Here is a 12,324-nt window from a genome sequence, read left to right as displayed (position 1 = left end):
GAGTCCCATTTGCGGAGACCGCACACAAAAACATAGCAAACTCTCCCCTCTGCTCACCGTCAATCTGCAATAAACGACAAAAGGATGTTCAAGGACCGACCGCGATTCGAACGCGGGGCCTAGAGATAGTTACAGCTGAGAAACTGCAATCTCTCGCTCTACCACTGAGCTATCGATCCAAGTGGTTATTGCTGGTATCAGTGGCTCGTAGCTGAGCTCATGGATGCTAGCCTTCTGCAAGCTCCTGCAAGGGAGGATCTCAACCCACCAACAAACAAGCTAACAGCTTGCCACTTTCGCCATGATCCGGGCAACGAGATTGGTTAACGAAGACTATGCTAACGTCTCATAGAGTCATATACCATAACAACAATAGTAAAGAAATTACTCACACCTAAACTCTAGTGTCACCTGGAATGATGAGTCAACAGCAGAACGAACAAAGACACTGGCTCCTCTCGGCTGACGGACTTGACCGGGACGGGACCCATCGGAGGGGCTGCTCCACCAGTCTACAGCAAACAATACCTAAGCCCCAATCTGAGCGGGAATCGTCATCCAACAGCGGTTGCTTTCGTAGCTCAATTTGGTCAGAGCGTCCGACTTTTACGAGTAAAAGATCATCGGAAGGCTGTGGGTTCGAGTCCCACCGATCGCGTCTCTTCTTTTGTATTTTGAGATACTTCACCTCTATCTATCGCAGTGCCTTCCTTTTTGGTGGTGTGACTGTTCGGCAGTTGGCAGCAGGTACTGGCCACCACGAACAGATGTGTGGAGAGGGCTTGCTCAGGCGCTGGATATGCATCAAATTGTGACTCTGCGCCTAGTGTCAAGTGCTTTAAGGCATAACGGAAACGTCAATCATCAATACTTGAGATAAGTTAAAAGAACTCAGACATCTATCAATGTTTGCATTGTTGCATGCTTTCTTTCTGTCACTTCAGAGAGCCGGACATGTCAGTTCATGGCCGGGCTGTGCCCCACTTCCGACGATTTTCGACTACCAGCATATCTAGCATCTTAAAAAGTCGTCCTACCTTCCATGAAGGAAACAATCATCGAGGTTGTTTTGTCATCCTCAAGAAGATTGGGATTGGTCTATATCAACCTTGGCTTGACAAAAAAGTCCTCCACCAGCTAAAAAGCCATCCATCCTGCATCAGACGAGGATCAAGTCCCGCGGCACGACATTCACAAACATTCCGCGACTTTCCGGCAGTGCAAACGTCCCAATTCGCTCGAATGCACCCTCACTCTGTAGCGATTCTCGCAGGACCAAGCCTACTTGCATATGGCTTTCCTTGTGTGCACAGGTACACGACTGCTCGATTGGTCCCTCCAGGTCATGCCCAACTGGCGTCACGATGCCTAGCAGCATAATGTAACATTTGAAACCGTCACTGGCTTGGAACGAACCTCGAAGTCTCGCGCAATCCGGCAGAAACCGGAAGATCATGTGAGAATTGCGATCCATGGGATCACCATCGTAACAGTGGAACAGATGTGGGATTAGGGGTCTTCTGCCCATCGGTGGCACGGCAGTGATCGGCCGAATCGCCGCTTTGGCTTTTATGCGGTAGTTGGTGGCTAGCAGACTATCGTCGGATCCGGGCAACTCGTCGTAGAACATTTCCACTGAGTCGAATGACGTACTGCGACAGAACGAGTCGAATGTGTAGCTTGGCGATACGCGTGAGGCTCCTCCAAATGTAGTTCCCTTGCTGAGAACCATGGATGCCCAGGACCATGACGGGATGCGACTGGTGTGATGTCGATATGCGTCTGGGATAGATGGGGAATCTTGGTCAAGCTCGTTTAGTTGCGCGCTCTCAGGTGGTAGGGTGGTCCATAGAAGGTCAAGCGCCAGGTCTTCAGGTGTGTCTACTGCGATGCCGGCGAAGTGGGATCTTCCGTTGAGACGAAGTATGTGTCGAAAGAGGCCGGCGACAACTGCCAGCCTCTCTTCGGGGTCGGCCGGCGTTAGGGCTTTGTAAAGTTTGAGCACATAGTCGGGAGGCCCGATAGCCCCGCGCGAGATCCAGGTGGGTTTCCTCAGGTTGTCCTGTACATACGCTTGTCCAAAGTACATTGAGTCACCGCACTCGCATCTAGGCCGTTCAAGGCAGTCCCACATTAGCTCTGACTTGTGCAGATAAAGCACCCTGCGAGACAGCAAAAGTTGCTGGAAAGCAGGGGCATGATGGAAGAGTCCACACTGTTTTTCAAACGCATCTGATTCTTCCTTATCGCCCATGGGAAGTAACAGAGTCTTGTTGGCGAATGCTGCATGATTCCAATGCATAGTTTGCCGGGCATAAATGCTGTGTGTGCGGCCAAATTTACTGACTTGGATGACAAGGGATTTAACCGCGTGTTCGACGCCGGCTATATTGTTCTGTCGCTCGGGCCCGAAATTGCTCAGCCTGAGATCTTCGACGCTTGTCAAGGCTATAGTGAGGTATGACCGTCCAAAGATGATATCCTCTCGAGCTAAGTGCCAGTTTACGTCTTCTTCGATGTCTTGAATGACGCAGAAATCTTTGATCCAAGCATACTGGATACCCAATTCGCTAGCAACTGTCATGGTTTCTTGCAGAGCCACAGGTATTTGCCACCACTGCAAACGCTTTTGGCGCTGGTCGAAGTTTTCCGAGGTTTTCGACGATGAAGGAGCCAGTAATGGACCGGTGTAGCCGTGAACAACGGTGATGTAGGGCCCAGAGACCGAGCAAGAGTCGACTAGTTTGATACCGTTCCGCGGGGTTTTTCCAAGATAGAGGAACCGCCGAGGAGCAATGCCGGGCTCAGACGGGTACAATCTCGTTCCACATGTCTTGTGTGTTGCGTTGCATTCATCGACCCATCCACGAATCGTCTTCTGCCGATGCTTAGAGTGTAGTTTGAGAGGAATCTCATTACAAACTCCAAAAGACTTCCACGGCAGCGGCTTGCCTGCGAATACGTCAATACCCATCCCGAAAGCCCTCAAGCTTTATCACTAGGTTTCTCACCTGGTTTCGTGAACAAGTCGACTAGGCCCTTCACGACGACGACATTGTTCGCGGAGTCCCGATATTTGACCGCTGATTGGACATGGATAGTCTCAAACAAGTAAATGGCGACGACCGAATCATCAAGTAGAAGCCTCTTCTTGGGAACGTTGACAATGTTGTCCCAAAAGATGGCAACTTTGATGGCGTAACATATTTGGCATCCCTTCTTGCTGGCCTTAATAATGCTCCTGAGACTGCAGGAAAGCACACTGGAGTCGACCGATTCAGGCACATGCGTCTTGTCGAGATCGAAGCAGACCATACATGGCGGCCGCTCCTGGGTAGCATCAGGATGGGCTTGGACCCCGGTGCCGGGCATCGTGTATTCTCAACGTCGACGGACCACCATTCAGTGTTGATGCAGAAAGATTGGCTGGGCAGCTTTGGACAGCGGGAGTGGTCAAATGACTTCGATACTGGTTAGAAGTCCCTGGTAACTTTGTTGTCGAGATGGAGCAAGCTGGCAGGTTGCTGGTGAAGGTTGTGCTTCAGGGATGGAGATGATTGTAGACGTGAAGGTGCAAATCGTTCACTCGACATGCCGATGGTTGGGTGCGAAGACTGTGTGCATCGCACTGCTCTGATAGAGTCTCGCTGACATAATGCAAAGACCCACTGAAAAGGGGCTGAGGTGGTCCCCGCTAGGTGGTCTCCTTCATACGACTCCGTCTCAACACCACCAAGTGTCAAATGTTGTCATGCTGCATACGTCACCAAAATAGTGTTCTTTAGCGGCACATTCAAGAGGGAACTAGGGATAACGGTGCCGCCAAGATGGATTGTCCTTGCAGTTGGAGGGACCGAAGTATCGTGAGAATAATGAAGTCTAATTAACTTTTCTAAGGTATTTGTATGCTAATCCGCTTACTTTTGAATTGAAATGAAGCCTTTACATGCCTTCTCTATCTCTCACACTTTCGACACAGTCTTGCCATCGAATCACCTTCATGTAAATGCACTCGATGATGGCGATGACAACCATGCCGCCACCAAGACCTATCCAGGCACCATCCAGCTCTAGGCCTGGTGATCCCAGCTCGAGCCAGACCGCGAGCGGTACTGCAGCCAGATAGTTCACGGCAAATACGACAAAGGCCGCAACCGCCTGCCGGCCGAGACCTCGTAGCACGCCGTTGCATCCGCTGATGATGGAGTCGATGAGCTGGAATGCCGCAACCGCAAGCATGGAGTCGGACGTGAGCCTTTGGACCTCGGCGTCCTCGGAGAATACGAGGGCAAGTTGGTGGCGGAACAGGAAGATTAGGATGGCGTCCAGGACACCGACAACGGTGAAGACGATGGCGTATACGGTCGTGGCTCGCCGTGCGGTCGCTACGAGTCCGCCGCCAATTAGGTGGCCGATGCGCGTGCTGATAGCAACCGAGATGGAGAAGGGGATGTGCCACATGACGACGGAGATGGTCGTCAAGATGGTCTGCGCGGCGAGGTGCTCGGTGCTCAGGTAGGATGTGCTGAGCGTGAGGATCTCAAAGGCAGCCCACTCGCCCAGGTTGACGGCCGATCCGGCAATGGAGAGTCGCACCGGCACGCTCCACTCAGTGAAGGCCTTGCGAGAGAATCCACCCCAGCACTGGTGCGACCATTGGCCCCAGACGACGATGTAGATGAGCAGGAGGACGGGACGCAGGTCGTTGGCTAGAGCCTGGCCCAGGGCAGCGCCTTCCAGACCCATGTCCAACTTGAAAGCGAACAGCCAGCTGAGGAGGGCGTTGATGGGGGCGCAGATGATCAAGACGACCATGGCGCTCTTGAAGTCGCCCTGCGCCTGGAGGAACCTCTTGAGGGCTTCGAAGGCGGCGTAGCCAGGCATACCGATCAGACTGACACGGAGGAACGTGCCGGCCTTGACGGCCAAGTGGTGCTGCTTGACGAACAGGGAGAGAATCGATGGCGAAAAGACCCAGAAAAGTCCAATTGGGACGGTGGCAAGGGCCATGAGAATGAGCATGCGTTGGACATGGAGGCCGACGGCGGTCAGGCGACCAGAGCCGTGAGCCTGGGCGCAGAGGGTGTCTAGGGCGGTAGCCATGCCCTCGTAGATAGCTAGGCCGATGATGTTCATGGTCGTCAGACCAATGCTAGCGGCGGCGAGGTCATCGGCGCTGAGGTGGCCTGCCACGAATGTCGTGATGACGGTGAATGAGTACTGTAGCAGATAGGTGGCGATGAGCGGTAATGAGTACCGACAGAGGAGCCATGCTTCCGACAGCCAACCACCGCTACCCGCCGGTTCAATGTCCGGCTTGTGATGCGGCTGATCCGACAGCAGCGGCGTGGTCTCGCCGGTGCGGTCGTCTCGGTCGCGGGGGTCCATGGCGGGGGGGACGGCTCTACTTTCGGTCGCAGAACGAGGGTGTGAGATGACACGGGAAGGGTAGGGCGGAGAAAAGGTGAGGTGGCAGGTGTTGGTTTTTCAATTAGGTCCTTGAAGGTAGCCCAGGGACCCAGCTAAGGATTTTAGGTTCCCGTAAGGTTTGCTTTGATTAGCCCAAAGCTGAGGTGCATCAGAGGGAGTCTGTGTGTCTTCCAGGATGGTTGTCTGCCTTTGTCTTCTTTTTCTTTCAATTGCTTTCTTCGTCTGGATTGGGTGGTGTCAAACCCGTCTTGGGATCGGGCCGTTCTGCACCGCGAGAGCGAGGGATAATAAGGGATGGAAATAGGGAAGGACAAGGTCAGGAACACAGCCCTGCCAGCTTACACAACTGTCCGTGCGACTGCAACAAGAAGAGAAAGTTTTCACGCCGGCAATGCATTCCGACTCCCGTCGACTCCGGATACTGTACGTACTCTAAGCGGATCAGTTGGTGGGTCCATCTCCACTCCTCCGGATCCCCGAACCCGCAGCACTCTGCAGGATCGCGCCACCTCGGGTTACCAGTGTGAGATCTCATTCGCTCACTCGCTCTCATCAAAGTTCCCATGCTCATGTACACATATGATATGGAATGACTTTTTGCAGATTCTTCAGCGGCTTGCAGGTCATATTTGACTCATCTGATTGGATTCATACACGCAGGACTAGAGAGTTGTGAGCAAATTGTGTCGCCAAGCTCACTCACTACTGATTTTATCTCAATATCTCATAAAATGAGTCACGGAATCGTTTTTCTCTCCGAAAACTATCCGAGAACACAGAGCTGTGCCTCTAGAATGAGAGGCTCTCCCCCAAGAGCTCAATTGACATACTCGGTCTCAGTACGTATGCAAAGGAATGAAACGATTTGAATTTACAATCGCAAGTCAGTCTCAGCAGACTTCATAGACCCCTCTTGTGAGCTCGATCTCCGTCTCTCATCAGAAGACGCCCCAAACTCTCTATCTTCAGTCAATTTCCTCACACTTTCACTGCGACCGAAATCTACTTTTTCTGCATAACCGTGGATCCCGCAACCGATCGACCAGTCGGGTGCTCTAGCCAAACCAGCCCTCGCGATCCTCGAATCTCCCGCGCCGCTCGCCAGATGAGACCCCGGTCTCGTGTTGGACCCGCTGCCGATCGGCAAACTCGTTGGTTGAAGCGTGCTGCCGTCTTTGCCTGATGAGGTCAAATGGTAAGGCGCCTGGATGGCGGCCACGGAGGTAGACCCGAGGAGGCTGTCGATGACTCCCTTGAGACTTGGGATGCATGCTGTGAGGATTGACATGCCTAGTGAGACTTGCAACCAGATAAGGTGGTGTACAGCATGCCATGTCGCGTCTGTGTAGTCTGTTACCAAGGTATGGGTGTGAATCAATCTCGGAATTGTGATGATGGGTACGCTGTGCAAAAGAAATGTCAGTAAGTCCATAGCTGAATTGGAATATTGAAGCAACTTACATGATGCGAGTACTGAAAAGAGCAATCACCATCGCCTTTCTCTTCAACGTAGTCTGCACTTTCCACATCATAGCGACGGGTAGCAGACATAGACAAACATCCGTAAGGATGTCCATCACGCCGTTGTAAAGGAAAATACCCTCTCGACCTGGGCACTTCTCACCAGCAGTGGCAAGCCACGGCCGCGGTAGGGAGCATTGAAAGGCCGTAATAAATATTCCAGAGATGCCCCAAGCAACGATGGCATAGAACAGTACCTTGTTTGCAAGATTCAATCGTCCGTGATTATTGATGGAGTGGATGAGGAGGCATAGCGAAATTTTTGTGCTAGCGACAATCGCAATTGCAAGTATGGAGGAAGCGTAGAAAAGCTATGATTTTGGGTCAATATCATCTCTACTTCTGCTCTTGCTATATGACTGCATACCTCGTGAAATGCCTCGAGATTATAAGGCTCTACTACATCTTGATGATGGCCTAGTCCGTTGTTGCAAGCATGGATGATGCAGACTGTCTGTGACAGAAGTAATCCGGTCGCGGCTAGTAGTATTACATCGTGCCTCTCCAAAGAGGTGATGTTGAGACGAATGATAAGCTTCAGAGATATTCCGACGATGGCGTAAATGAGGAAGATGAGCGAGGCAACAACGACCAGCGCAGCTTGATTGTCTTCCGTCAACGCGTAAAATGGAGGATCTGATTGAATGTCGACTACCATATTCGGCTGGCCCAATGACCGGATATTTGCTAGAAGAATTCAATTGAGCCTCCTACTCGTGGCTTTACTGTTTCCTTGATGGGGTTGCAGAGTGTTTAAACTTTGTCGTCAATGAGCTACGAGGGGAGGACGGGCCCATGGCCATTGTTTGGGCAATTCTTCATCGATCCAACGACCCGGGGTTCTTACCAGGATCCGGAGTAGTTTGCGAAGATCTACACAGCAGCTCTGTGCCGTATGTCGAGCAGACCAACCAACACAGGGTCTAGAGTAAGGTTGCTTGGCCCGAACATCCAAGTGTACGAACTATGTCAGGTTTTCAGTGAGTCAAACATATGTGTGCACTTGCTAGATACAGGTCATGTACCGGGAAGTCCCATACGACGGACGCGGGAAGGGGGGGGGGGTTCTCTTTCTTGCGTAAGAAAGCGTCGGACTGACAACCAACTCTTTATCATTATCTAATAGGTTGGACCCTTCCGTCGGCTTTCAAAGAAGGCTGTCTGTGTGCGCGTGGTGAAATTTCGACTGTGGTTCTGTTACTCATTGCAAGGATGGAAGCGAAGTTTGCCTGTGGGCCAACATTTGATGTGATGAGAAGTTTCGTGGTACATATGATGTGGAGTCAAAAGAACAAATGAGATTTCGGGCAATTTATTGAACTCATCTCGATTCTGGTTCATAAGACTAACCTGACAGGTTTTGTTGGAACTGTTGGAGACATCGCACTTCATGTGTTCGTACCAAGACTCTAGTGCGTACTGTTTGAAGTGGTAAGGTACATAGTAAGCTTCCGCTCGTAACCTGGCAAAGTTTACTCTCCTACTTGATTATGCCCAATTAGCTTTCACTGCCTTCATTGGCTCCGACACATGCCACTCAGAAGACAGCGGTCCTTAAACCCCACCCACATGCAAGCATCCAGACCATCGTTATGAGATCGATCAATACGTCGGGTTACATTTTCTGCAGGCGAGCTCAGACAACGGACCAAATTCACTTGGGATCGGAGTTGGAATACCCGTCGGTACCTTGGAGATCGATTCCCTCACCCTGAGCTGTGCTGGGAGATCACACGGAGAAGTGACGAATACATTGGAGCAAAGCAGCGTAACCCTGGTACCCGGGTATTCTCCAGCCCACGACTAACGAAGTGATGACCACAACGGAATCTGACCGGCAGAGACCATATGTGATCGATCCAACTGCAAAGCTTGGAGGGTCCGGTGATGCCAAGTAGCTCCGGGAACGGTACGGGTAGAGTCCGTGTGGTCGACCCCCTCCCGGCATGCAGGAACCCCGGCACGAACCCACCGCGGAAGCCATCTGTTGGTCGGTAATAGTTCCCATCAAGGAAGCGGTGTTTGCTTTAACATGTATATTCAGCGGACCCTAGTCCTAAATTTTGATTAAATCCTCGTTGGTTTGACTTCCAACCGCCAGCCGTAGCTGCGTCGAAGGAGATAACCTGGACACTCCCTTCACCAATCATTCCCTAAGTCCAGAGTCGCTCATCAATCTGCAAGCTTGCTGCGGCTACTAGGGTCATTGTCTCACAATTTCCCTCGTCTGTGGTTACACCTGCTGATATTTATGTGCATATGTTGCAGCATTTGGCCAAGGCTGTGGGTGTGCTGCCCGGCTCTTCTGATCTTCTCCAATTCGACTCCTTGAAGAGACTCTTACCTGTGCCGAGGATCGAAAGCATATCATTCATCCTCGGTTTTTCATCGAGAAAACTCAGAAAGCCTCCTTGTTGTTGACTTTTCTTCTATTCCTTCCTCAATTGGTCTCGAGCATCTCATCATGGCTCCCGCAGAAGCAATTGAGCTGCAGCCCTGCGTCAAAGACGCCAGTCAGATTGACGCAATCGAGTCAAAACATGGGTCCGAAGTCTACAACCAGACGCGGACGCGGAGAGTGTTCTCCTTCTCCCAGCTCTTCGCCTTTTCGTTGACCTACATGGCCTTGTGGGAAGGCATGTGCACGTAAGTAAACTGCCGATTCACTCAAGAGGTTCTCGGCCTTGGTCTAACCGAATCCCAAGAAACATGTACTTTGCACTCTACAACGGCGGACCTCAAACTTTCATCTTCAGCTTCGTTATAGTGTTTTGCGGAGCCATCGCACAAGCCGCTTCGTTGGGCGAGATGGCCTCGATACAACCCGTCGCCGGTGCCCAGTACCACTGGACGTTCCACCTCGCACCCGCACGCGTCAAGCGTTTCGCTACCTGGATTCAGGGCTGGTCGACGTGGTTTGGATACGTATCGCTCCTTGCCGGGATTGCCAACGTCACCATCATCCTCTTGGAGTCTATGATTGAGCTGAACCACCCCGACTACGTGCCGGGAGGCTGGCACACCTCGGTGCTCGTCATCGCCATGTGCGTTATCCAGGGCTTGATGAATACGTACTGCTTCAGAGTTATCCCTTGGGTTGAGCTCGTTGCTGGAGTTCTTCACGTCTGCTTGTTTGTCGTGTTTGTCGTTGTATTGGCCGTGATGGGCACTCGACACTCGGGTAGCTTCTTTTTGGAGACAAACACTGCGTCTGGATGGACGGATACCTTCATTGCGTGGAACCTCGGCATGCTGACTTGTGTTTGGAGTTTCACCGGTATGGGCCAATTTTGACAAAGATACCTCAGTGCTTCGACTAACAGTCCGTCAGGTTTCGATAGTGCCATTCACATGAGCGAGGAAACCCGAAAGGCCAAGTCTGCGGTCCCTCGTGCCATGTTCTGGTCCATCTTCATGAACGGATGTCTTGGCTTCGTCATGGTCTGCGTTATTCTCGTCTCAATGGGCTCAATCGACGACGCCCTTAACTCAGCCAGCCCAATTCTCACCATTCTTCTCAGCATTACTGGCTCCAAGGGCGCCACGACGGCGATGATCACCGGCCTCTTCGTCGTCTCCTTCAGCGTCAACTTGGCCAACATCGCCTCCGTATCCCGTCTGACCTGGGCCTGGTCCAGAGACGGAGGTATGCCTGCTTATCTGGCATACGTTCACCCGAAGCACCGTGTACCTATCCGCGCCATTGTCGTGACAGTGTTCATTGTTTGTGCTCTTTGCCTTCTCAACATTGGAAGCTCGAGCTACGTTGCTTTTGGAGCCATCACTTCCCTCTCATCCATGGCTCTCTACCTCAGCTATGCGATCGCAATCAGCAGCATGCTGTATGCTCGTCTCTCCTCCAAAGGAGGTATTGAACTAGGAGAGTGGAACCTTGGTCGCTTTGGTCTTTACATCAACTCGTTTGCCTTGGTCTATACCCTTTACGTCATTGTCTTCCTGCCTTTCCCTTCAACAATTCCCGTAACTGCAGAGAACATGAACTATTGCGGACCAGTCATGGTCTTCGTCTTGCTGGTTGCAGTAGGTCTATGGTTCATCAAAGGGAAGAGATGGACTGGGCCAAATCTTACAATTTTGGATCTGGTTATGGATAAGTCTTGATAAGAACTGGCAGCCAGTCTCTTCTTAATCAAACTACATGATATGTACAAGGAATTGAAGTTTAGTGAGAGCAACCTCTAGTAGGATACACCGTGCCCTTGAAACTAGTGCTTCCGCAAAGCCCGTCGCCTCCTAATAAATGAACTCTTTAAGTCGGATAGTCGGACACGACCAATGACTCCAAGTACAAGGAGAGTGCTGGGAAATTCTGTAGATACATTCAGCCCATGTACACAGGCCTTTCGGGCATGGAGCCCATTACTCAAGGGAATTTAATGAACACCTTGAGCTCCTGTTGGTTGCTTAGCCGCTCATAGTACGTAGGGACTTCCTCAATGTCGATAGACGCGCTAGCCACGAAGCCTGGTTTCGCAATGCCTCTGGAAATCAAGTTGACAAGTTCTCCAGCAACAGTCTCAGGATCTGCGATTCCGCCTTCGTATCTGATGCCTTTCGAAAAGAACTGTGTGAGGGGAAACGAGACTTCCGGCGTGATTCTCTCCGCATTCGGAGCCAAACCAGTGTTCGGTTGGGCCAGGTAGATCCCAATCTGGCCAATCCCGCCACCTGCTGCGACAAGTTCGACCATCTGGTTCAGCACGATGTTTTGCTGCATTGTACCGTTGGCAGTGATGGCTTCCATGCCGACAGCGTCCACGGCCCGAATGACGCCACCAGGCTCGTATGCGAGGATTTGCTGTACGGGATCGCTGTCCATGAAGTTGATGGGCACGGCTCCAATGGATGCGGCTTTCTCGAGTCTCATGGGAACATGGTCAACGCTGTATACCCGAGACGCACCACGAAGAATGGCGGAGTACGCGGCGAGCAGGCCTACAGGACCAGCACCAAAGACAGCAACAGTGTCACCAGGCTCAAAGCCAGACTTGGTGACAGCAATCCATCCGGTGGAGAAGACGTCGGAAACGGTCAGGTAATCTTGTTCGATGCTGGTGTTGGTGGTCTCGGCGGTCAGGGGGACGGGGATAAGAGCCATGTCGGCGAACGGTACTCGGGCGTAAGGAGCTGGTAAAGCATCATTAGTAATGAAGAAACAAAGAACAACCACGAGATTCTGAGGAATGGAATACCTTGGAGACCTCCGTTAAGACCTCCGAAGGGCAGGCCCATTCGAGGCCCAGTCCCAACTCCCATATCAATGTGTCCGGTAGCCCCGTTATCTGGAATGATGACATATTGTCCCACTTCCAAAGACGACACACCACTACCAATCGACTCAATGTACCCCAC

The 12,324-nt window shown here is 51.7% G+C and overlaps 3 protein-coding genes and 2 non-coding genes across 5 annotated transcripts; 2 read left to right on the top strand and 3 right to left on the bottom strand.

The window, feature by feature from the left end:
• Positions 1 to 91: 91 nt before the first annotated feature.
• N0V96_006088 lies at positions 92 to 179 on the bottom strand. Its single transcript has one exon. It is a non-coding gene; the product is annotated as a tRNA-Cys (tRNA).
• Positions 180 to 564: 385 nt separating this feature from the next.
• Positions 565 to 658, top strand: N0V96_006087. The gene has a single exon. It is a non-coding gene; the product is annotated as a tRNA-Lys (tRNA).
• A 3,284-nt stretch (positions 659 to 3,942) lies between these two features.
• N0V96_006086 (uncharacterized protein) lies at positions 3,943 to 5,388 on the bottom strand (the record flags this gene model as incomplete). The annotated part of the gene is made up of 1 exon (XM_053193960.1): positions 3,943 to 5,388. The coding sequence occupies one exon, from the start codon at positions 5,386 to 5,388 to the stop codon at positions 3,943 to 3,945; it is 1,446 nt and encodes a 481-aa protein (XP_053048536.1).
• A 4,027-nt stretch (positions 5,389 to 9,415) lies between these two features.
• On the top strand, positions 9,416 to 11,073 carry N0V96_006085 (uncharacterized protein; the record flags this gene model as incomplete). The annotated part of the gene is made up of 3 exons (XM_053193959.2): positions 9,416 to 9,597; positions 9,657 to 10,228; positions 10,283 to 11,073. The coding sequence occupies 3 exons, from the start codon at positions 9,416 to 9,418 to the stop codon at positions 11,071 to 11,073; spliced, it is 1,545 nt and encodes a 514-aa protein (XP_053048535.1).
• Positions 11,074 to 11,335: 262 nt separating this feature from the next.
• Positions 11,336 to 12,070, bottom strand: N0V96_006084 (uncharacterized protein; the record flags this gene model as incomplete). Its single annotated transcript, XM_053193958.2, has 1 exon — positions 11,336 to 12,070. One exon carries the CDS (start codon positions 12,068 to 12,070, stop codon positions 11,336 to 11,338), a length of 735 nt encoding a protein of 244 aa, XP_053048534.1.
• Positions 12,071 to 12,324: the final 254 nt, after the last annotated feature.

Source organism: Colletotrichum fioriniae (assembly GCF_027942845.1).
Source record: "Colletotrichum fioriniae strain IMI 355084 chromosome Unknown scaffold_6, whole genome shotgun sequence".
Lineage (NCBI taxonomy): Eukaryota > Fungi > Ascomycota > Sordariomycetes > Glomerellales > Glomerellaceae > Colletotrichum > Colletotrichum fioriniae.
This window is presented reverse-complemented; position numbering and strand designations above follow the sequence as displayed.